Source organism: Balaenoptera physalus (assembly GCF_965194825.1).
Source record: "Balaenoptera physalus genome assembly, chromosome: 15".
In the NCBI taxonomy this organism is placed as follows: domain Eukaryota; kingdom Metazoa; phylum Chordata; class Mammalia; order Artiodactyla; family Balaenopteridae; genus Balaenoptera; species Balaenoptera physalus.
In genome coordinates, this window is record NC_138894.1 from 39,017,514 (window position 1) to 39,043,365 (window position 25,852).

The 25,852-nt window shown below is 43.0% G+C and overlaps 1 protein-coding gene across 1 annotated transcript in view; it reads right to left on the reverse strand.

Annotated features, from left to right (window-relative positions):
* Nucleotides 1–309: 309 nt before the first annotated feature.
* The window catches only part of ANTXR1 (ANTXR cell adhesion molecule 1), a 244,310-nt gene continuing 218,767 nt past the window's right edge, over nt 310–25,852 (reverse strand). The window contains exon 18 of the mRNA XM_082426036.1: nt 310–4,217. Within this exon, the coding sequence (XP_082282162.1) occupies nt 3,957–4,217 (261 nt within the window). The 3' untranslated portion in view covers nt 310–3,956. The remainder of the gene's footprint in view (nt 4,218–25,852) is intronic.

The window sequence follows — 25,852 nt, forward strand, 5'->3', positions numbered from 1 at the left end:
ACCAGGGCTCGAACCCATGCCCACTGCATTGGCAGGCGGATTCTTAACCACTGCACCACCAGGGAAGCCCAGCATGGGTTACTTTTTAAAATCTAAAACTGTTGCTAAAAATAAAGAGTATGTTGAATGTTGGACAGCTAAAGAAGAAATGAGAGTAATCAAGACAGTGAAGAGTTTATTGGAGGGCACAAAATAATTTGAGCAATGTAATTTAATCTGCAGAGTGATAGCCATTTTTATGATCAGGATGTTAAGCACTTGAACAACCTACACCTCATTTTCATAACAAAGACACAACTAGGAAAAGAGTTAATTTTAAGAATTTATTATTTTTTTTTAAAAAAGCAACTTCCAGGGTTTGTCATTGTACACATTTAGCCCAGTCTCCTATAGCAGGTACAGCAATAACTGATTTTTATAACACTGACTCAGAGGCACTGAAGATCCATACTGTCTTAGGAATTATCACAGATAGAAGAAAGAATTAGAAGAGTTTAATGTTAAGTGTATTTAAAAAATCATATTCTAATTCTTTTAAATTGCTTATCCAAGTATGATAATATAGTAGAGTTCAGATAACTAGAAAACACAATTGACTAGAACATCCCATTCCCATCTGGTGTGCATTAATAGGCTTTTTATGGCATATATCTTTATATAGTTTGCGAACTAATTCAACCCACTTTTACACAGCATTAATTGTTTTTTATTGAGTTGGCACTGGGCTGAAATTGTTGCTCATTATCTCATCATTACGTTTTTCTAGTTCTTGGATGGATTTCCCTCATCTGACACAGTGTTTGGACTTTAGTATATATGAGACTTCCAGATTATCTCTGCCCATTCTAGTGATATTTATAATGAGGTTATCCATGGCCAGATATCCAAGACTATTAATTAATATGTCCACTAGCTCTGTTCTTGACCTTGGTAAAAGAGAGACCTTGTGTCTTACTGGAGTATGGGCCAAGCTCCAGGACAGAAGCTGTTTGTGAGCTGGTCGTCAACAGAGGTAACTACTCAAGGTTTTATTAATGCTGTGCAAACAAGGGTCTCGTCATTTAAGTAACTATTTGTACATTTATAAAAGCAATACAGTCATGGGAAAAACCAACAAGCACAGCTTGGTAGAATAACCTGCCATGAAATATCATTGGCCTTATAATAATTTACTACAACTGTTCCTTTTATTCACACTGGATAGGAAATGCTTCCATCTAACACATGGAATATGAATATATACAACAAAAAGTTGGCTTTAATTAAAAAAAACTTCAGGAGGACAATAACATGAGGGTTGAAAAAATAATTTTGTGCAGTTTCCTAATCACAATCATATGTCTGCTACCTTTTACAGGGACTGACACAAGTTTGGATAGATTTTATAAACCAGTTAAAGAATTTTGCTGCCTGTAATAGCATACTATTAAAATATTACTTTGTTCATACAGTATAGAGGTTTCTCCTTCTCCACTGTAATTCTAAATGACTGGGGTTGACATGAAGAGTCCCTTTTAAGGACAAACCCTGCTAATCCTCTTCAAAGTCATCAAATATTCGCAGTTCCCTATTTCATCTAAAAGTTCACCAAAACAACATCTTGGAAACTGCACAGGGCTTCTGACTGATGTGCAGTTGGGATCCTGAATGTTGCATTCTCACCTGATGCCTGCCATCTTGATGCACAACAATGTCAACATCTTGGTTTGAACTTCCTGATGGCCGCAGTGAGCCATGCAGCAGTGGTGTGGGGTGGACTGTTTTGTACCGCCAGCAGTCAAAACAGTGGCCAGGGGCTCAACGCCTCTACGCTGTGAGCCTGGGGAACCCATTCGCTTATGGAATGGTTCTCTGGAGTCCAGCATTGTCACTGCAGGTGGCCAAGAAATTCTGACACCTGCTTCATGGAGGACTATACTCAAGAAGAAACCTAATGTTCTAAAAATAGACAATATGGGCCAGGTTGGGGGGCAAGGGATGGAGGTTGCTTTCATAAGCCCTGGAAACTATCTCTGATTTTAGCTCTATGAGGAAGCTGGGAGAGTCTCTGGCAGCGGCAGGCTGGGAGAAGGGCAGGTCTGAGGTATGCTTGGGGAAGTGTCAGTTTGGTGTTGGCAATGCAGATTTAGTGCCTGTGGACCCCGACTAGGGCACTCTGCCTAGATCTATTCTCCCCTGACTGTACCTTTTATGCCCAAGGGTTTCCCCATTCCCCCACACAATCCTTGTTTGCTTTTGCTTTCTAAAGTTGAGATGGCAATTAGGGATCATTTATGTCTCAATTTTGACTGATTAGTGGTGGCTCTTTGGAATTATGATTTGAGGATTGTGTAGAAATCATTGGGGTCCATGGAAGATGGTGCTGTGATTGATTAGCAATGTCTGCCATGGCTACAAGCATTGGTGTGTATGGAATGCATGCTAGGTCCTATGTCTCTGTTCTAAGTAAGATGAAAGAATGAGCCTGGCTTGATGGGTTTTTGAAGGATCTTTGGAGACCACAGCCCAAAGCACTAAGTTTGCATTTACTTTATATTCTGCTTCATTCCTGAAAAGATTTAAGGGTTTTGGGAGTGGAATTTTAAGACCCGTGGAAAGTTGGAGGGGGAGGTAATTTTGAACAGGCTGGTGCAGGAGGCCCTAAACAGTGGCCTGTTTTCACCCTTGGGTGATGAAGCCTAATGTTTAGAAAGTGATTATAGAGCTTACTGGTGATAGCAGATTCAGAAAGACTTGGAGGAGTGGAGTGGTTCCCAGGCATGGTGGGAATTTCAGGCAGCTGATAATATTTGTGAGTATGTTGAAAAGCCAAGGAGAAATATATTTGTATCCACAAACACATGCTTTTTTTGGGATAAATTCCTTAGTATGTCAGGACTATTGTCTCTCAGCTCTATCTAGAAGTCTCTGGTGCACAACTTCACTGAGAAAGAAAAACAAAATCAGTGAAATTGTGTGGTAGGTGCTAGTGATGCCATTTTGGGAAGATCAACTAATGTTTGTCTCTGGAAAATAGGATCAATCACTTCTTCGTATCTCAAGTGATTTAAATCGAAGCCAAATCTTGATTTTTTAACATGAGGCATTAACAAGTTGCTCTTTGACGACGCCGTTGTCTGTTGATTTAGGGGCCATGTTGGGCCAAAGCCAGCCACCTCCAGCTGCTGATGGCCTGTGGGTTTTAGAAACTGTCTGATGCTCCCATCAGTACTCGCCCGTCAGTGCACACACCTGATTTCACTTACACAGCAACATGGTAACATACCTTTTCCTTCAGTAAACAACCGCCCTCTTCCTCACTTGGAAACTGGGAGAATTTGGAAGGAAAATAAGGCATATCTTTTCACTCCTCTGCAAATCCCAGAACATGCTTTTGGATACCTGTATGATGTTGAGTTTCTTGCCACGATGGGGACCCCAATCTCTCCCCAAAGATGTAGGCAAAGGGTCTCGACCTTCCTGGGTGGCACATAGAGGTGAGGCTTCCTTGGTCCCTAGGCCAAGGGTCCAGGATCAAGTGATGGAGGTGGAGTGAAAGAGGGAAGGCAGCATTTAGCAACCCAGCAATGTTATTTCTTATCTGACTCTGCATTTCACCCTCAGAGAAACGATTTTCTTATTGATCTCCATGAGACACAATCCCATTTAGAGCATCTCAGCAGTTTCAGTGTCTCTGGAACCTTCTAGAGGTGATGGCTGGCTGGCTATAATTGTGACTGTAGTTGCCTCATTGTTTGTTTTCAGGCAATTCAAAATTTCGATTTCTTTCCTCTGATCACAATTGTCGGTGTACTGGTGTCACAAACCAATTTTTAAAGTGTGTGAACCTCAGTGGGCTTTATCACCACTCATTTCCAAAGTGGAAGCCCCCTTTAACTGGAAAGACTTGTTCTAACAGCACAGAGGAGCCTCCTCCCCGAAGTTTCTGAGAGAACCCAGAGCATGAACTGTGGGTTCTAGACAGAGGGCCTAGGAGGTGGTCGGGAGGGGGGTGGTGCCCTGTTGGGAGGGGGAGCCTGAGGGGGAGGGGGGAGGATGGAAGGTGGGGATGGAATTGGAGGGGTTGGGGCACTGGGGGGTGGGGGAGGGCAATGGGGAGCAGGGGGTGGCGGGGTGTAGATGGGGGCAGGAGGCGGTGAGGTGGTGTGGTAGGCATTGTTGAGGGGGTACTTGGCAGGCGGATTGTTCTTGACTCTGGTGAAGTTGATACAGCGCCCCTGGAAGAGAATCAGAGAAGGAAACATGAGCTGATGCTTGCTGGGACCCTACAACAGGGCAGGTGGCAGTGTGCAGGAGGGGGGCAGCCTGAAAGAAATATGTGGAAAGCAGACGCCATGTTTATGTCCGTGCGCTCAGTAGAGCATTACAACAGAACTTGACAACAAATAAGCTCCTCGTTCCCTTCTTCTGGGCTTACTGTGTTGCAAAATTATTTGTTCAATTTCATTTTTCACCGAGTCTCTCTCTCTCAAGGAGGCGGAAGAGAAGGGGACTGACCTTAACTGGACGCACAGGGTCAAGGTGAGTACAGAGGTCACTGAATTTAATCTCCTCAACAGCCTTGCCAGGCAGGTATTATTACCAGTTGTTCCATTTCATAGATGAGGACGTTGAGGCTCAGAAAGGTTAAATCACAACTAGGAAGAGGTGGGGCTGCTGTCACCAGTAGATACAGCCTCAAGCTCCAAGCCCCTGCCTTCCCCAGAACTCTGACATGAACAGTTTATCCTGCTTTTGTTTTCCCTGGGGAATCCCTCTTCTTCCAGCTGCTGCTGCACCTGCCCAGGTGCCCTTAGGTTCTTAAGAAATACAACCTGGGGACCTTTTGTTGCAAAGCAGGCATCTACCCTGAATCCAGCTTTTTCCCCACCCTTCCCGGGTACCTGACTAGATAATGCAGAGTAGACACCTGGAACCCCTACAGTAGCCTCTTCGAATTCCAGAATATGAAGCCAGCCCTAGGTAGCCCTCTCTCCCCTGGGGCACCTCCTCTTTGCTCTCCAGAATCACAGGCCCCCCAGCCCTGCCCCCCAACAGATACCTCTAGTCTCAACAGGCACTTGGGAGCCTTTCACCCAACATTGGGCTCTGCAAGGGACGGGGGCACAGGGGCTCTCCCTGTCACGATGTTCTCCTTCTGGTGTGTGGACCCCCCTCACCTTTCCCATTCGACCCTCCCCTTCTTGCCTGGGCAGGGTACTGGCCAGCCTTGTGGGGTCCTGACCTTTTTCCAAACTTCCCATGCCTATGGAGGCATCTTCTTCTTCTCTCTACTGTGTGTCCTGGATGCTGACAGAATCGGGGCCACCCTCTCTGAGGCTGCCCTGTCCCTTTCTCCTCTCCTGTTCATTTCAACCCGATACAAGCATTATACTGGGGCCGAGGAGGGAGTACAGCATTTTTCCTGGCTTCATTCTTCAGGATGGATGCCCATCCTGTGGTGGCCAAACCGGATGGGATGTGTCCAGAGGGGCCACAGTTTCCCTTTCCAGGCCTATTGAGGAAGGGCCTGAGGGGCCCTTCAGTTACCTGAAGGACAAGAGGGAAATACAAGTGTGAGTGTGATTTGAGACTTGGCTTGGGGAGTGTCACGGCAGGGGCACGGCGAATGTTTGTGGGAGCTGGCGGGGCCCCGAGCAAAGCTTTCCTCACACGTGTACACCCCATCCATCCTTCCAGCCCTGAGTCAAGTCCCTTTTCCTCCACACATCTTTCCCTGAAGAGTCCTGCTTCCACTCATCTCTTGCTTCCCTCCCTGAGTTTCCTAGCTACAGTCTACGCCACACACCGAAGCCTGCATACGATAACTGCTGTATCTGTAAATGCCTTGGCTCCCTGACTAGGTGAGAAACTTCTGGAAGGCAGTGGTCTTGTTTTGTGCTCCACTGTTGGTTTAGGAACTACAATGCCGTATTTAGAGGTCAGCACCCCATTTTCTCTGAGCTTGCATTTCATGAGATTAAACCATGACCTACCTTTATTAGGTTTCGATTGGGGTCCACTAACCGCAGAAATCAGCTACCATCCTCTCATTGCATTGCCCAGAACTCCCAGCTCATGGTCAGACTTTCACAGGTTAAGTCAATTTTGTGACCCAGTACTGTGAATTCCCGTTTGTCCAAGCAGCCCTCTTTTACAGCTTTATAAATCTAAGCCTCGGTTACAGTTTATTTATGATCCTGGATAAAGCTCTTTCTTTCAAGATGTGAATGTCCTAACGATTACCATCTGTGATAAGTTCCTGTAACGGACAACTCAGAGTTGGGATTTACTGTACTACATGTTCTGCCCTTCATTCCTAGATATGCCCAGTCAGACCAAGAGGCCCATTTCCTTTAAAGATGAAGGAAAAATTCCGATCCTGGGGAAGGAGCTGCTGGTGCCTGGAGTCAAGTCCCCACGTGGCTTCAGATTTCCTTTAGGGCTGGTCATCCCACTGTTCTCTCCCTCCCTTTAGGGATCAGTGATGGTGAGCTGGGGCAAGAGAGCAGGTGAATTATCTCAGAGGCCAGTTTAATTATTTCACACAATTATAACTCTAATGTTTTTACTGGAGACAAAATCAGGAGCTGCCAGGCTTCTTCTGTTCCTAAACCAGATTAGGATTTCTAAATGTCTTCAGAAAGATTTGAAAGGATCCACGGAACAAAAGATGATCTCTCACATCTGTCAGCTAAAGATGGAGTAAAAACGGGCAGGGGTGGGGGTGGGGGGGGCGATGGGAGTGAGATGGAGAAAGACCTTCCTCGGTCAGCCCCTCCCCAGCTGCCATCACAGCCTCTTGGCCACAGCAGCTGAAGGACAGGGCTGGGGCAGGGTGGGAGACAGGCAGAGAGCGCCCCTTCGTGTAGTCAGTTACACCCCAGGGGTGCCCCACGGGCACCTGCTGCAGAGCACAGGCTGTGGTTCATTACAGATCCAGCACATTCGAGCCCAGCATAGCAGCCCAGAGCCAGAGGGGCGGGGGCAAGCTCACAGCCTCTGCCACGCCCCCCTGAGTCACACCCCACTGTGAGATGTAGGCTGGGGAGAATACACCACCTGCCACTCACAGTCAAGATGATTAACTTAACCAGTTTTCTTGAAGGGCTTGGAACAGTGCCCGGCACATTGTGTTTGGTAAGTGAAGTTGAGTCTGGGTGGGGAAACATGCTCAGACTGGCTAGTTCAGTGCCTTCTAGGAGAGCTGCAGGCTAGAACCTCTACACTCTTCACCTGGCTTCTAGAATAAAACTGGTATACAGGGAAAAAACTGTAGCATTGGACACATGACCAGAGCAGCTCCCAGAGCCGGCTCTCTTCCACACCTTCTTCTGTCCTCCCGTTGCTGCATCACTCCTGTAACTTCTTCTTACAGGACACACAGTTGACTAGTGATGCATTTACACATACTTAAAAGAAGATGCGGACACTGCATAAACAAATCCCTGGGGTCAGTTACAGCAAGACGCAATTAGGACTTCAGGGAGGGGTGTGGCTACAAATTAAGTTCTTAAAACCGGGAGCCAAAGGAGCCAACACAAACACTGTAACACTTAGACCATGTAGCTGGATTTAAGATCAGTTTACACGACATCATTTTTTGCTTGCGAGAGGATAATTGAAAGGCCAGATGTTCTCAGTGTCACACATGCCAGCAAATCTGCACCAGTGTTTGGTTAAGAGTTTGCTAGGACAATTAGAGCACTTAGTTCCTACGCTGGTCCTTGTAACCAGTTTAATTCTTTGCAGTATTGTTTTTGGGTGGCTTGGTTCAGATCCAATATTCGGCTTTGACCTCAGTTTACCTCACTGCTCATTTACAAAGTATATATGCCAATTATTTTCACACATTAGCAACAAAATGTCCTGATTAAATTTTAAGAAGAAAATGCAACAATATCTCTTGCTAAGTGGAGGCTTAGCAGGATGCTAGGTGACGTTCCTCCTGGGCTGAAAAATGCCATTTGGATTTGGTTGAATCTGATGGTGTTGGGAGGATTATTAGAAATGTCCAGGCACATCATCCACTTTATTATCAAAACCCCATGAGCTAAGTATTATTATTTTCATTGTACAGAAAGGAGATTGAGGGCTCAGACCTATTTAAATAACGTGCCCAAGACCACACAGCTGGTAAACTGTAGAAACGGGATTAAAACCTAGCTCTGCTTGCTTTAGGCTCTCCTCCCCCCCTTTTCACTGTATTATCCTGAACACAGGCTAAAAGTGCAAATAATGCCGCGAAGCACTTGTGGACGGTAAGACACAGTGTGGCTCTTGGCCGCAATCCATCAGCTCTTAACATAGATCTGATCAAGAGATCAGATCAAGAGATCGAGAGATCTTTCCAGAACGTAAGTCTGGTCAGTTCACTCCCCAGGTCAACATCTTTCAATGGCTCCCAATGATCTTTAAAATAAAATGCAAATGTCTCCCTCCGATAGCATATGCTATCTGTGATCTGGTCCTTGCTTACATTTTTCAATTAAATTCTTGTTCTTTGTTGCGGCATGTCCACCCTAGCCCAACCTAAGCTCTCCACAAATATCTGTTTAATGAAGACTATACTCTGCCACTTGGTAGTCTTCTCAATATAAACCTTGTTCCCCAATGGCTGGGGCATTATTTCTGAGGCACCATCTGGGTCTTCTCCTTTTGAGATCTTCATAGCAGCAGTAGGTTCGAGTTTAAGTTGGCACTCAAAGAATACTGCTCACACCTTTGAGGGTCTCTGAGGTGGAACAAGCCTTCATAGGAAGCTCAGACTTTCCCTGCAGGTTTAGGTTCTCAGAGGATCAAAGGTTCATGAACTCACGGCTGTGTGTTTACATCTCCTCAGTCATCCCCTGATGGTCTCTTTGGACCATTCCCTAGACTCTTAGGGCAGGGGTGGCGAGAATCCTGTGTGCTCCCCTTGATTTCCGCACTTGAAGTGTTGACATGTTACCTTCAAAAATACCGTTTTGGGTTACTTTTTATTGATTTATCAAAGGAAGTTGTTCTTCAACAAAACTCTTTATCTAAACTGGAGGGGACACACTTTGAAACGATCATGGTGTAGTCAGGATGAAAGATCTTATTGACCAGGTTCTGGCTTCTTCCCAGCTTTGAACTGCAGACACTGGTGATCCAAGGAGAACAGTCAGGAAACTGGGGGTGTGGGACTGTGGTCTGTCTGCCCTGCGGGTCTGGGCCGGGAGGCAGACTTCTACCTCCAGTTCTGCCTCTAGTGTGTGAAACCCTAAGTCTCTTTCTCTCTGTGGGTCTCAGCTTCTTCGTCTTCATCTGAAACAAAATTGTTGTGCTAGCTAGACCAAGGACCCTTCAGCCCCAATATTTAAAAATTCTATCAGAATCCAAATTGCTTTGGAACCCTTTAACTTGGATACTTTAATCTGAATTCTTTGGGGGCAGCCAGTTTGCACATCTGTTTTTTTTTTAAAACAAATTTATTTATTTTTGGCTGTGTTGGGTCTTTGTTGCTGCACGTGGGCTTTCTCTAGTTGCAGTGAGCGGGGGCTACTCTTCGTTGTGGTGCGTGGGCTTCTCATTGTGGTGGCTTCTCTTGTTGTGGAGCACGGGCTCTAGGTGTGCGGGCTTCAGTAGTTGTGGCTTGCGGGCTCTAGAGCGCAGGCTCAGTAGTTGCGGCACACGGGCTTAGTTGCTCCACGGCATGTGGGATCTTCCTGGACCAGGGCTCGAACCCGTGTCCCCTGCATTGGCAGGCGGATTCTTAACCACTGCATCACCAGGGAAGCCCTGCACATCATTTTATATACTACTTAGTTTGGCTAACTCTTTGTATTGCATATTTTCCAGCTGGCCATCAGATTTACAAAACATTAATAAGGTGAAAATTCAAAATTGGATTCTCCATGTTCTGCTCTTTTGTTACCATGGTAAGGATTCAAGCTTGGCTGTGAGTTCTGAATTTGGGTTTGCGGGATGATAGGGGAAATGTGAGAAGAGCTGAGGGCTGATTGCGTGCAAAAGACTCGCCAGTGGTGAGCTCATGTGTGCTGTTATAAAACATCTGTTTGGGTATCAGGCACACTCAATGGAGAGGGAGCTGGCCTACAGAGGTGGTTAAAAATATGCCATGGCTTCCACAGATTAAACCAAATAGTTTCCTATGAACAGAGGTCACTTAAGGAAATTGGATTTCACAGGAAGAATATGAAAATCGTCAGATGGAAAAAGAAGAACAGGTCTGCCAAGTTTCTTCCGACAAATACCTTTACTCTCTGGCCTAGTTCTCCCCTTGATTGTCTTGTTTGGAGGTATTTCTCATGTCAAATGGATTCGGTTTCCAAAGTTTGTTTTATGTCAGTTGTTTAGAATTAGGAGCATCATTTCTAACTTACATCACTCTTGTAAATGGGGGTTGGTTCTCAAGCTAGACCACAAAAGCTAATTGACGTGTTGAAGCAACTGACGTAATTCTGCTGAAGTAGGTGCTCTGGTGATAAATGAGACACATGAACAATGAACGGATGGAGGGCTGGATAGGATGACTCCATCATGCTGTTTCTTCTGTCTGATTCTTCTCTTCATTTGTTAAGTCATTTGTGCATTCATCCTTTTGACAAATGGTTTTTGAGTGCCAACTATGTCCTGGACACCTTATAAGGTGCCACAGACAGCGCTGAGCAACCAAACACATTCCCGGCCTTCAGGAGGAAGGAATATAGGCCAGAGGTGAAGTTGGACAGCACTCAAACATCCCACAGATAAATGGATCTCAGCAACCGTATTTGTGTTCTGTGACACTGGCCTTGGTTATAGTTGACCGGACCAGGGGTTGGACGCCTAAATCTGAGGTAGACTGGTCAGATTCTCTCTTCTGGGAGTTTGGAATTATGACTGAGTTTGCAGGTAGTCAGTTAGGGTTGATCCCTTGAATAGAGGGGATGTAAGTGGAAACTGGGGAGTGGCCATCTTCTGCCACAATCGGGGGAAGCAGGGTTCTGATTCTTTCCCTTAGAGATCTTTCCTCTCCATTCATTCTGCCACACCCTCGCTGTTGCTCATCCTCTGCATCTTCTAAGTATACCAGTCTTCCTGCTTTCAGCCTTTCTCTTTTCCAGTGATATTTTGGTTTCCATATAAAATGTATATATGTACACACATACATAAATAAAATGTGTGCACATAGATATACACGTTTGCATGCACATGGATACATAGAAGTATATATAAGATGTATATATGCCTGTATATATAAAAATTTACATATATATATGCAGAGACATAGACACACACTCAATGTTGTCTTCCTGCTTAAATTCTTCAATGTCTCCCCTCCCCACCTTCTACAGGAAAATATCCAAGTTCCTCAGGACAAATCGGCCCTGCTCCCTTGGTATTTCTTTCTGCCATTCCATGCTGTTTTCTTTTTTTGAACCACACACTTCAGCTTTGGTCCATCACTTGAAATGAAGACACCATACTCTGGCTATTCATTTAACAGCATTCATTCATAGGCCCAAGTCTAGGACAGGGACAAAGTGGCACAGAGACAGCTGTCTTGCCTTCTTCCTCTTTCCCAAAGCCAGAACTGAGGGCAAAGAGAAGGGTGTGTTGTGAGTGGTGACGCCAGAATCCTTCTCGGCTCCCTTTTCTCCACCACACACTTGCCCTGCCTATAAATCTCATATAATAGCCTGCCTTTTATGTGCTCTTCATGGAAAAGGATCCAAGGTCAATTCCTTTAGTTATTTGATTCATTTTGCTGACACACACGCTGGCCTGCTCTCCATAATAACTTCTTTGGATGCCAAAATTGAGGGTAAGATGAAAGCATGAAGGAAATATTTGGTAACAAGAGGAAACTAGAAAAATGAAAGGGTAGAAATAAAAATGGCACATCTTTAGCGGGACACTTGTAAACACAGGGTTTGTTAAGAACTACTATTGAGATAAGACTTATTTAAGAGCAAAATTCCCCCTTTTAAATCTGATTACAAAGTTCTACATTTTCTTTGTGGAAAATTTGGAAAATGCACAAAGGAAGGAGGGAGAAGAGGAGGAGGGAAGAATTTCAATGATTACACTCAGAGAGTTAACATTTTGTGCTCGTTCTTTCAGATCACATCCCCGCCCACCTCCACCCCCCCAACACACACAAAGAGTGGCCCATATATGTACAAAAATGGGATCATCCTGTATCAAAGTTTTTTAAGAAAATGCTGTGACCATTTCTCCGATGGCATTTGTATTTTTTTAAATAGATTTTATGTTTTCCAGCAGTTTATTTATTTATTTGGCTGCATCAGGTCTTAGTTGCGGCACGCGTGATCTTTCATTGCGGCAAGCAGGTTCTTCGTTGTGGCGCACGGGCTTCTCTCTAGTAGTGGCGCACGGGCTCCAGAGCGTGCGGGCTCAGTAGTTGCAGCAAGCGGGCTTAGTTGCCCCACGGCATGTGGGATCTTAGTTCCCCCACCAGGGATCGAACCTATATCCCCTGCATTGGGAGGAGGGTTTTTAACCCCTGGACCACCAGGGAAGTCCCTCCCTTAACCATTTTCAATATGATTTTCAATGGTTGCATAATCTTCTGTGGCATGGAAATACCAAATGCAGTTATTAAATTCCTTATTGGGCGTTGAGTCTATTTAATTTCTAACTATCCTCACATTTCTAAAATAACTTCTGAAAAGTCCTAGAATCAATTGTTAATCTTTGATTTAGGATCTTTGCACCCAATTTCATATGTGAGATGGGCCACTTTTCTTTTGTTGCTCTTTTTGTCATCAAGGAAATGCTAACTTTCACAAAAGGAATTGGGAAGATTTTCATCTTTTGCACATGTTCTTTATTTGTGAAATAGCTTAAGAGTTATTAGTTCAGATTGACACATATACATTATTGATACTATGTATAAAATAGACAGCTGATGGGAACATACTGTATAGCACAGGGAACTCTACCTAATGCACTGTGGTAATGTAAATGGGAGGGAAGCCCAAAAAGGGAGGGGAGATCTGTATGTCTAAGGCTGATTCATTTTGTTGTGCAGTGTAGGCTAACACAACATTGTAAAGCAACCATATTCCAATAAAAATTAATAAAAGAAAAGAGCTATTAGTTCCCTAAAAGCATGAGAAAATTCTCTCAAAATCTTTCTGGACATGCTGGTTTTCTTGAGTGCAGTTCTTCGATGCCTTTAAAAGTTTTTGCCACAGATATTGACCTCTTCAGGCTTTGTACTTGAGTCCATTTCCATAATTTACCCTTTCTTAGAAAATCATTCATTTCATAAGATTCTCTAATCCTTTGCATAGCCCTGTACTTTGTACACAGGAAATTCTTACAATTGAACAAATATCTTTATTTGTGATGATAAATACCTCTTTTGTCATTATCAATAATATACATATTTACATGTCCTGACATTTTTTGACTTTCAAAGATTTGTCAATGGTATTGGTACTTCCAAAGAAATTCTTTTTTAAGACTTATTTCTCAGCTCTACTCTTTTTGCTTGGTTTTCATTAATTTGTTCTTATGTTCATAGATTCCTTAGTTCTGTTTTTGTAGATTTGTTTCATATTCTTTTCTAAGTTTAACTGAATGCTTAGCTCATTTTTTTCATTTTAATAACGAAAAAAATTAAGGCTATGATTTTTTTCCAATTCCCATAAATTTTTATTGTGGTGCTCTAATCATAATTATTTTCTAGAAACCCAGTAATTGTAGTTTTGCTTTCCTCTTAGACTCAACAGTAATTTATGAGAGTGTTTTAAAACTTCTAAGGGCTTTAAACAAATGTTTAATCCCTTATTGCTAACTTCCAGGCATGGTTTGTTTCTTTGTTTGTTATTTTTTGTGGTAAGGTGGTGGGAAAACATGGCCTGTAAAAATTATGCTTTTTTCTCCTTTTTCTGGTTTTCTTTGTTGCCTAAGTAATAGTAATTTTTTACAAATTTAAAAAATAAAGTGAATTTTCTATTTGATGGGTGCACTGTTAAATAAATATCCAAAAATCTATTTTTATTAGATTAGTTAAAGCCTCTGTATCTTTTATTTATTTTCCATCAGCTTGATCTGTTGAAGTCTAGGAGTGGTGTGGGTTTATTAATTCCTCTATACCCCAATTTTAAACAATTGTATTTGCTCAAATTTTACTTTGCTGCTTTAGTCATTGGGCCACCCAAGAGCAGCAGGGGAGGGGGCCTCTCTCAGAGCAGTCTGGGCAGAGAGAACGTCTTCTGTTCCAAAGAATTCTCTCTCCCTGTTTGGTGGTAGCTTGTCTGCAGGAATGGCTGCCATCAATTCCTTCCCTCCTGTGAGTATGGGCCCCTCCCCTTGGTGAGGAAGAGTCTATTTCTCCACTCCCTTGAATCTGGCTTGTGATAGTTTTGAATAATGAAATATGATGGAAGTGATGTTGTACTAGCTTTGAGACTGACGTTAAAAGGCCTGGAAATTTCTGTTTCTTGTTTTTGGTGCCCTGAGACTCGGTGTAAGAGTTCCAGGCTACTCTATTGTAAAGAGAGACCATGTGGAGAGCACTGAAGACAGATAGGTGAGTGAAGAAGCCCTCTTGGATGTCTAGCCCAATACACCCCCGATGACTCCAGTCCTAGCCACCATCTGACTGCATGAGAGACCAGACCCCAAGTGAGAATTATACAGGCGAGTCAGGTCAACCCACAGAACTGTGAGAGAAATAGCAAAGTATTGTTTTAAACCAGTATGAGGTATTTACTTACTTATCTTATTATACAAATTTCAGGAATACAGCATTATAGTTCAACAGCTGTTTACACTACAGAGTGATAACCACCACAAGTCTAGTTACCATCCGTCAGCATACAGTTGATCCCCTTCACCCGTTTTGTCCACCACCAACCTCTTTCCCCTCTGGTAACCACTAATCTGTTCTCTGTATCTATGAGTTTGTTTTTTGTTTTTTAGATTCCATATATGAGTGATAACATACAGTAGCTGTCTTCCTCTGTCTGACTTATTAGCTAAGCATAATACCCTCAAGGTCCAGCCACATTGTTGCAAATGTCAGGATTTCATTCTTTTTTATGGCTGAGTAGATATACACACACCACATCTTCTTTATCCATCTATCCATTGATAGACTCTTAGGCTTTTTCCATACCTTGGCTATGGGAAAAAATGCTGCAATGAACATTAGGGTGCGTATATCTTTCTGAATTAGTGTCCAGAAGTGGAATAGCTGGGTCATATGGTAGTTCTAGTTTTAATTTTTTGAGGAATCTCCATACTGTTTTCCATAGTGGCTGCACCAATTGACATTCCCACCACCAGTGCATGAGGGTTCCCTTTTCTCCACACCCTCGCCAACATTTGTTATTTCTTGTCTTTTCCACAATGGCCATTCTAACAGGTGTGAGGTTATATCTCATTGTGGTTTTGATTTGCATTTCTCCGGTAACTAGTGATGTGCCTGTTGGCCATCTGTATGTCTTCTTTGGAAAAATGTCTATTCAGATCCTATGCCCATTTTAAAAATCGGGTTGTTTGTTTTTTTTGGTTGTTGTTGAGTTGTATGAGTCTTTATATATTTTGGATATTAACCCCTTATTGGATATATGATTTGCAAATATATTCTCCCATTCAGTAGGTTGCCTTTTCGTTTTGATGATGGTTTCCTTCATGGTACAGAAGCTTTTTAGCTTGATGTAGTCCTATTTATTTTTGCTTTTGTTTTCCTTGCCTTTGGAATCAAATCCACAAAAACATTGCTAACACTGATGTCAGTGAGGTTACTGTTTATGTTTTCTTCCAGGAATTTTATAATTTCAGGTCTTATGTTCAAGTCTTTAATCCATTTCGAGTTAATTTTTGTGTATAACGTAAAATAGTGGTCTAGTTTCGTTCTTTTGCGTGTGGCTGTCCAGTTTTCCCAACACCATTTGTTGAAGAGACTGTCCATTCTTCATTTCATGTTTTTTGCTCCTTTGTCATAGATTAATTGTCCATATATGTATGGGTTTATTTTTGGGCTCTCAATTCTGTTCCATTGATCTATGTGTCTGTTTTTGTGCCAATACAATCTGTTTTGATTATGACAGCTTTGTAGTATAGCTTGAAATCAGAGAATGTGATGCTTCCAGCTTTATTCTTCTTTTTTAAGATTATTTTGGCTATTTGGGGTCTTTCGTGGTTCCATACAAATTTTAGAATTATTTGTTGTAGTTCTGTGAAATATTCCACTGTAAACCACTATGCTTAGAGTGGTTTGTTATAGAACAATACTGAAATAACTCATCTCTTTGCCTAGTAGGGCCATTCCTGGTTTGTGGAGCTGAGCACAGGAGTTGTTGTGGGTTTCTCTCTTTTTTGGACTCTGAACTTGGCACTCTTCAAAGGTTGGTAAGGATGCCGATCTGTGCTCTACACATTGCCTATTGCCTGATTGGCTAGGACTTCACATGGCTAGAATCCAAGGGTCCCCAGGAGAAAGATAAGCTCACTGGATGAGAGAAAGATATAACCCCAAAGGAAACCATCACAAATTTCCCTTTTTATTCTCTTGATATTACTCTGCATTATTCATTATGAAATGTAGGCTGTTATGGTGATGAGAAAAGGCTGAATTGGGAGAAGCCTGGGAATGATGTTGCAATATTGAAGGGATTTTGCCTGTTTACACACTTGTGCAAGCTTACTTATATGAGCTGGGCCTGAGACCTCCTATCACCTACTCCCATGCTGCCAGTGGGTAGCTCAAGGTTGAAAGGTCTCCCCTGCTTCTGCAGTGAAGTGGAACATATATGCTCCAATTATCATTCCAACCTGAACGTCTTTAAAAAATATTTTAATAAGTACCCTGACAGAGAGGAAACACAGTAAGATAAAGTAGTCTTGCCACCCAAATGCGGATGAATAAACTCTGTCCCAAGGTTCCATGAAAGTTTGCTAAGTGCCCATGTCTAACCTATGTCCAAAGTTACAATGAATTACTTGCCATGCAAATGAATGAATTAGTAAGTCCAAGTAGAGAAGGACTCTCTCTAATGGCTCCTGAGGAAGGTCAATATACCATTGCAGTCAACAAAGACAAAAGCATACATGGTGACATAAGGAACTGTATTTATGTCTCATCATTATATAAAACCTTGGCATATTATGTCTGTACTGGTCTAGTTCTAACTGACAAATCTTAAAAAAAAAAAAAAGAAGAATAGGATTGGAGAAAGGAGATTCAGGAAAAGTGATCAGGTGGCCAAAGGGACTCAAAATTCAGAGTGTTCAGGGTAGTAAGATGAAGATATATGCAGAGATTCCATGGGTCATACACTTCAGAGATGGAATTAATTGAAAACATTTGTTGATTCAAGAGGAGGCAAATGGTGCTGAATGGTCTGACCTGGTGTAACATGCCCTAAATATTGTTTCTTAGATTTTCCTTTCTAAAAGCCAGCCATTGGTATTGACCATCCTCTCTTCATTGGTCGCATCCAGTTCAATGTACTCTCCATGGGTCCTGCTAAGCAGTGCAGCAATTATTTCTCCAAAAAGCCTGGATGACATTTTGGATGGTACTCAGTAATAATGTTGCTTTCATGCACTTTTCTAAGATTTAGAAAAACAATGTGGCATGGTCATGCTGAGTGAGTGAAAATGTGACCCAGGATGAACTAATTTTACTCACAGCCTTCCTTCTCTCCCTTTCTGTCTCTTCCAGTTAACAATCTTGAGTATATTTTCCCTGTCCTTGTCCATAATCCCAGTTAAATGACTCTGAGTACTTAGAACTATCATTAATATAGTCTTTCTATTATTATTTTATTTATGTTGAGGTATTTGCCTTAAAACAATGGTGCCAGAAGATAAACTGAGATTGCTTAGCCAAGAGTATTATTTAGCTTGGATGTGAAATGTAAAATTATGAAATTACTTATTCATCTGGTGCATAGCTCCAGCCTCATCCTGCTCCATAGATAGAAGCTCATGGATGAAGGTTTGTTTTCTTCTTTTGCACAATGTGAGGAATCCCATCTTTAGGGTGCATTCTTTTCCCATGCCTGTAGCTATCAAAGTGCTTTCCCCAAGTGGAGAGAATATTAATTAAAAAATAAAGAATATTTTGCTTTTGTGATTGCTATATTGTTGCCAGCGAGACATGGGTATGTGTCCTTTACGTTCTCAGCATCTCACACATGCACCATTTTTCTATCCCATGACCCTGTCATAATGGCTAAGCTCTTTATTTGAGGGACCAGTTGCTTGTTATAAGGTGAAAAGTTTCATACTAATTGCATCTACCATTCACCGAGCCAGGCTTGGTACTAATTGTTTTATATACATCATCTCATTTTGTGCACCTAATTGCACTGTTGGTTAATATTATTACCGTGATTCAAAAATGTATAAGTGGGCTCAGAAACGCTAAGTAATTTGTCCAGGGTCTCTCTGCAAGTTAATGATGGAGCACAGCTATAACTCCAGCTCTGTTTAATCCTGAACTCTTTCTTTTGAGCAACATGTGCTTTTAGATGGGAATGAATCTAGGGCAGAAGGATTCAAGAAGCATGGCTACTTAAAGAATTGGCCACCAGTAATATTACACATTTGAGAATCTGCTTTGGGTCCTGATACTTCCCCGCTCCCACCATTCTCTTCCAGCTTTCTATGTCTCTGTTTTTAACTTCCTCAGAATTTCGGTGCCCTCTAGCTGCTCTTCCTAGAGAAGGGTTCCATATATCCCCACTCTTCCTTCTAATCAAAACTTGCTTGTCCTGAGTGCCTTTGCCTTTCAGTCCTCTATGCTTTGTATGTGACAAGTCTCTAGTGTGATCCATGTGCTGGGTCCACTATGAAGGTTTATTCCTTAATAGGCACTTCTTTTCCATGTCCACAAGTATACACTGTAAATAGAAATGGTTAATTGTCTCTCATATCCATTTTCACTTTCTTCCTCCAGCAGGTGAACCCTGGCATTTCACTGGGCACAGGACAATATAGTAAAGATTACGTTTCCCAGCCTCCCTTGCATAAGTTGGTTCAAGAGGTGGTAAGTGATGCTGACCGTGTGATGCAGGAATTCGCAGGTGGGTGTGGCTTCCTTTGTGTCCAGGTGTGGCCAAGTAACCTATACTCTGAACAGTTGGATGTGAGAAATGATGTGTACAAATTCTAGGTTGTGCCTTAAAAGGAAGGGGTGTACCCTCCTCTCTTCTTTTTTAGGACTATGCAGATGAAAGCTACACTCTTGGGATAGCGGAGACACAAGACAGAAGAAGCCTGGTCCCCTGACAGCATGAAGCCACCATATTGACTTTGGACAGCTCATCCTCAGAAGGTTACATGTGAGAAAAAGAGTTCTATCCTGTATTGTTTTGGGATTTGCTAGATCAGCTGAACCTCTAACCTTAATAATGTAACTCTTATAGGAAAACTCCTGAGACAGAGTTTTACTCTAAAGGGGTGGCCCCAATACTGGGCATTTGAGGTGCTGTGGCAGGCCATCGTGGTGACCTGCTGGAGCACTCTGGGCTTTGGGGTGACTGTTAAATTTTGACCATGCAGTTGGCTACCCGCTCCAAATTTACACAAGCCGATCCTTGCCCAGCTGACTTCGAGGGGCCTCTGACATTCTCCTGGACTCGTCCGCTTTTCAGGTGAGGGCTGCTAGGATCCTGCCAGAGTGCCCTGAAAGGTCATGGCTGATGTTTGCGATCGGCCAGACATAGAAATGAAAAATTTATAGCACTCAAAATCTGGGATTCATTTAGGAGTAAAAAGCGTTAATTTAAGTTATCCAACCTCACAATTGGTTTCAGGCCTCCACTGGGCCCCAGTACTCTTCCTAATTACAAGACCGCATAGAGTTGGATCGGAAATGGGATCATGCCCCAGTATCAAAATGCCTCATCTCCGTGGTGCACGAAACACCTCACTAATTCTGGCTCACTAATTAAATATTTGTGATAATTCTTCCCAGGCTGGTCTGAGCTTACGTTCTGTAGGATCTGGGAAGAAATGGTTCGTTAGGCTGATATTTAGTGAGAGTATAGCATGAATCATAAAGAGGAAAAAAAATTATATCTTAAATCCTTTGGAAAGAGGCAGGATATGAAATATAGAAGAGCTTTTGCATATTTCAGCACCTTAATTGTAAATAAAGGATGTTGCTAATGACCAGTGCATTTTATTTGTTCAGTGGAAGTGGACTCAGTAGAGACCTCCACTTGGAGAGACCGGCAGTGGCATCACCTGCTTTATTTCTGTCAATTTAAACGGTCCCTCCCAGTTGCACAAGCCCTTACCGGGACAGCAAAAGGTCATCCAGGTGCCTGCGTGGACCTCTGACTCTGGAATCCTTCTTGGCCTCCTCCCAGGTAATGTTGCTGCAACTGGCTTTCTGCATTTCTTACTGCTTGTACACTCTTCTGGCCCCAGGCTCCCCCATTCCTACGGGTTGATGGGACCTTTGAAACTAGCTTGGCCTTTGTCTCCCTTGGCTGCATGACCTGCTCTCCATGTCCTCCCCAAGTGATCAGCCTTTCACCAGGGCCCACTCAACAGGGGGCAGAGAATGCTTGGGAGCAGGTGATTACATGTACCTGCCAGCAGTGAGAAGGCCACTGAGACACGGACAAGTTGGGCTTTTTGTCAGTTTTCCTTGTGCTCCCTCTTCCCCTACCTTAATTTAAATCCAACTCAGTAAGGCTATCCTGTATAAGGAACTCAATTTGCTGGTTTGGCAAGGGCAGCTTGGGAATGTTAGCTGCTATGTGGAAAAAGTCCTCTTCCTGCTCACCTGATTCAGAAGGACTGAGAGCTTAGGGCCAGGAGACTGCCTGGACCACAGGAAACAGAACAACTCAGGGACAGCCTTCACCTCCTGGCTCAGTAGGAGGTATGGATGCAAAGGTTTCCAAGGCACCACCTTTATACACAACACCAAGTTCTTTACCTCCAAGAGGTTCTTTACCTTTTGTGAGGAAGGCAAGTTTTCCAAGGGATTCTGGTCCACCCAGGACATGAGCAAAAGGCAAAAATCCTCTTCCCCCAGGTAGTCCAGTTCATCATCTCCTGCCTCCTAACTAGTCTCTCTGAGACCTTGCTTGCTCCTCTTTCCAATCCACCGCACTGCTGAGATCCAAAATACCAATGTGCTAAAAATAGAGTTACCATATGATCCTGTAATCCCATTCCTGGGCACATATCCAGAGAAAGTATAATTCGAAAAGATAACATGCACCCCAATGTTCACAGCAGCACTATTTACAATAGCCAAGACATGGCAGCAACCTAAGTGTCCATTGACAGATGAACGAATAAAGAAGATGTGGCATATTTATACAATGGAATATTACTCAGCCATAAAAAGAATGAAATAATGCCATTTGCAGCAACATGGATGGACCTAGAGATTATCATACTAAGTGAAGTAAGTCAGACAGAGAAAGAAAAATATCATATGATATTGCTTAAATGTGGAATCAAAGAAAAGAGAGATACAAATGAACTTATTTACAAAACAGAAATAGACCCACAGACATAGGAAAGAAACTTATGGTTACCAAAAAGGGGAAAGGGGGAGGGATAAATTAAGAATTTGGGATTAACATATACACACTCCTATGTATAAAATAGATAAATAACAAGGTCTTACTGTATAGCACAGGGAACTATACTCAATATTTTGTAATAACCTATAAGGGAAAAGAATCTGAAAAAGAATACACACATACACACACACACGCACAAACATATACGTAACTGAATCACTGTGCTGTACCCCTGAAACTAACACAACGTTGTAAATCAACTGTACTTCAATAACAAAAAGTACTGATGTGGCCGACAAGGCCCTGAATGATCAGTCTCACCTCCTGCTTCCCTTTCTCCCCACCTGCCGGTCCTGCAGTTTCCTTTCAACTCCATGGTCATCACTACTTCATGGGCATCTCTACTTCATGGCCTTTGCACGTGTTCTGCCTGGAACACGCTTCCCCCAAACCTTGCTTGGCTAAATTCTGTTCACACCTCATGTTTTGCTTAGTCCCTTTTTCAGAGAGGTTTTCCTGCCCACCTCCAGTCTCAATTATGCCCACCTGGTAATCTCTTTCATGTCCTGCCCTTTTCCTCTTTTACCTTTGCCATTGTGTATTTGTGTATTTGTCCCTCTCTTTGTTACTATACTGAAAGCTCTCTGCTGACCACTGTTTCCTCCATCACCCAGGGCCTGGCCCACAGAAGGGCTGCCAAAGTATCTGTAAAATAAAGGCGCGAAGAAGCAGACGCTGCTTCCTAGGAACATGGTGAAACATTTGTCAAGGACCACGTTAAGCCCTATGAATGTTACAGTCCTATTCGTATCCTGTGAACAAGCTTAAAAGTCCATCCAATGGGCACAGGGTGGTCACTGTTATAATAGCCATGGTTTATCCAAGCCTACTTATCCTAAAACCTCACCATGACCTTGTAAAGTAGGTATTACTATTCCCATTTCAAAGATAAAGAGATGGATGCTCTTGAAGGCTAAGGCCCTTCTCCAGGGCCACACACACAGTAAATGGCAGGGAGCACCTCACAGAGACCCCTCTTAAAATAGAGGCAGGAGAATCCAGGAGAGAAATTCCCTAGGTATTGGCACCCAGTAACTCAGCATACTTACCTACCCTTTTTGTTTTTTTATTTATTTATTTATTTATTTATTTATTTATTTATTCATTTATTTATTTATGGCTGTGTTGGGTCTTCGTTTCTGTGTGAGGGCTTTCTCTAGTTGCGGCAAGTGGGGGCCACTCTTCATCGCGGTGCGCGGGCCTCTCACTATTGCGGCCTCTGTTGTTGCGGAGCACAGGCTCCAGACGCGCAGGCTCAGTAATTATGGCTCACGGGCCCAGTCGCTCCGCGGCATGTGGGATCTTCCCAGACCAGGGCTCGAACCCGTGTCCCCTGCATTGGCAGGCAGACTCTCAACCACTGCGCCACCAGGGAAGCCCTACCTACCCTTTTTGAGGCCAGGGAAAAGAGCACTCAGGATTGTTAAATTTGGAGAAGGGGACATGGGAAGGTTAAATTTTGATGGGAATCAGGGAGGCAAAAGGATAAAAGTGTACAGAGCACTAAAGAGAAGGGATGTGAGGGGCACTGACCTCGGCTGGGAGAATCACAGAAAAAAGAGGAAAGGTGGCACCATAGATAGGTCCATGCATCTTTTAACCTAGGGCTTCCCTCCCTAAATTTGTGCAAATTGCCCGGGAGAGACTGGTTTAATCTCCAAGGAGCTTTCTGTTCATACGTTAGTCACACGGTATAGTGTAGATTCGTCACAAAGTTTTGAATACTTTAGGAATACTTTCATAAATGGGAGTGGAGTTGAACTCCTCTGTCCCCTGTGTCATTTTAAGAGGAAAATGATTTTTTTTAAAGCTGTCAGATTTATGTGCTGTGGGAAGGAAGAGCAGGATCTGAACCAAGAGATGCATGGGTCCATATCCAGAGAAAACTAATTCGAAAAGATACATGCACCTCAGTGTTATAGCAGCACTATTCACAATAGCCAAGACATGGAAGCAACCTCAATGTCCATCGACAGATGAATGGATAAAAAAGTATACATGTATACATGTGGTACATGTATACAATGGGATACTGCTCAGCCATAAAAAAGAATGAAATAATGCCATTTGCAGCAACATGGATGGACCTCAAGATTATCATACTAAGTGAAGTCAGAAAGAGAAAGGCAAATACCATATAATAGCACTTATATGTGGAATGTAAAATGTAACACAAATGAACTTATCTACCAAACAGAAACAGACTCACAGACATAGAGAACAGACTTGTGGTTGCCAAGGAGGGGGTGCTGGGAGGGATGGGTTGGGAGTTTGGGATTAGCAGATGCAAACTATTATATATAGACTGGATAAACAACAAGGTCCTACTGTATAGCACAGGGAACTATTGATATGTTCGATACCCTGTGATAAACTATAATGGAAAAGAATATGAAAAAGAACGTATCATATGTATAACTGAATCACTTTGCTGTACAGTAGAAATTAACACAACATTGCAAATCAACTATACTTCAATAAAATAAACTAAAAAAAAAAAAAGAGATGCATGGGTCTGAGGAGTATTAGGCAGGATGGTGCCAGGACGTCTCATAATCCTTTATGTTCTTGTGAATAACATAAGCCTGCGCTCAGGGTGGGGCACTGAGACACTCTGCAGAGGGAATGGAATGCAAGCCCATTTTCTGAAACTTTGAAGTAGGGCATTTACTGGCCTAGGTAGGGATTTGGGGGCAAGGGAGAGGAACACGGAGGAAAAAAGGTGGTTGAGCGAAAAGTGAAGAGCAGCAAAAGGACAGAGTTCTTCTCATGAACAGAACGGTTCTATGAGGAGCTGTAGCCTAAATCAGAGGCCGATTACTATCTAGATCACCTTAAGTCCATTTTCAAAGTGTGTCGACACAATCTTCAGTCCATAAAGAACAACAGTGATTTCAACCTTCTGCTGTCAAGGAGGTCGTCAATCATGTAGACACGACTTCTTTGCGCTTTGGATATAATTACCATACATGACCTGACCGAAAGGGCAATATCTTCTATAGGAATGAAAGGAAAATTCCAAAAGTTCATACTCCTTGAAAAAGGAGATCCTATTTGTTTTTTAGACTGGCTCAGGCCAGAGATAACCTGGAATCTGTATTGATACAGGTCATCTTTCAAAGGCTATTGACACAGTAGATGGTTTTTTATTACCTTAGAAACTACTACCTTAGAGGCAGGGGCCCTGGCCATATTGTTAGACAGCATTCAACCTCACTGTTGGCAGGACCAGGTGGAGATGCGAACATAGTTTATGCATCAGAGTTTAAAACTCAAAGGGGAAGGGTGGAGGTGTGGTTTCCGTTTACCTTCAGTAACGCAACGCTCAACTGAAATTTGGAATATATTTGGTATACATCTACATTTGAAATTAAACAAATAATCTGTAATACTGTAATTTTTAGCCATTTTCCCCTTTAGGTAATTCATATCTGTTTCCCTAGTCTTGCCTGATTTTCAGACACTCTTTTTATTTATTTATTTATGGCTGCATTGGGTCTTCATTGCTGTGCACAGGCTTTCTCTAGTTGCAGTGAGCAGGGGCTACTCTTTGTTGTGGTGTGCGACCTTCTTATTGCGGTGGCTTCTCTTGCTGCAGAGTATGGGCTCTAGGTGCGTGGGTTTCAGTAGTTGTGGCATGCGGGCTCAGTAGTTGTGGCACGTGGGCTCAGTAGCTGTGGCTCGCGGGCTCAGTAGCTGTGGCTTGCGGGCTCTAGAGCGCAGGCTCAGTAGTTGTGGCGCGTGGGCTTAGTTGCTCCGCGGCATGTGGGATCTTTCTGGACCAGGGCTCGAACCCGTGTCCCCTGCACTGGCAGGCAGATTCTTAACCACTGTGCCACCAGGGAAGCCCCTCAGACACTCTTTTAATATTCCGTTTGATCACTCTGATTTAACAAATCCAACACACAATGAAAATAATAAAAATTATTTCATTTTAGGCAAAGGCCTCCTAAAAAACTAAAACATTTTTGGTCATTTTGGTCATGATGGTGATGATGATGATGATGATTCTTGAAGCGTCGGTCCTTGTTTGAACTAAGTTTCACTGATGACCTCCCAGTTTGCATCAGCCTTATTGGAGCTGAAGGAGAGAGCACTGAGTTACTCTGCTCAAGTAGAGGACTATCCTTCCAACGAGAGCACTTCTTCATAGTTCCTTTGTAAGAATGAACTAAGAATGAAGTAAGAAAATTCAGAACCCTCATCTCTCCAGGTTGGTAAATTAGTAGGAGGGAAAACTTACCAAACCAAAAAGAGAAACCAGTAGGAAGGGAAGGGAAACTGTAGGGGATTTAGAAAGGGAGATGCCA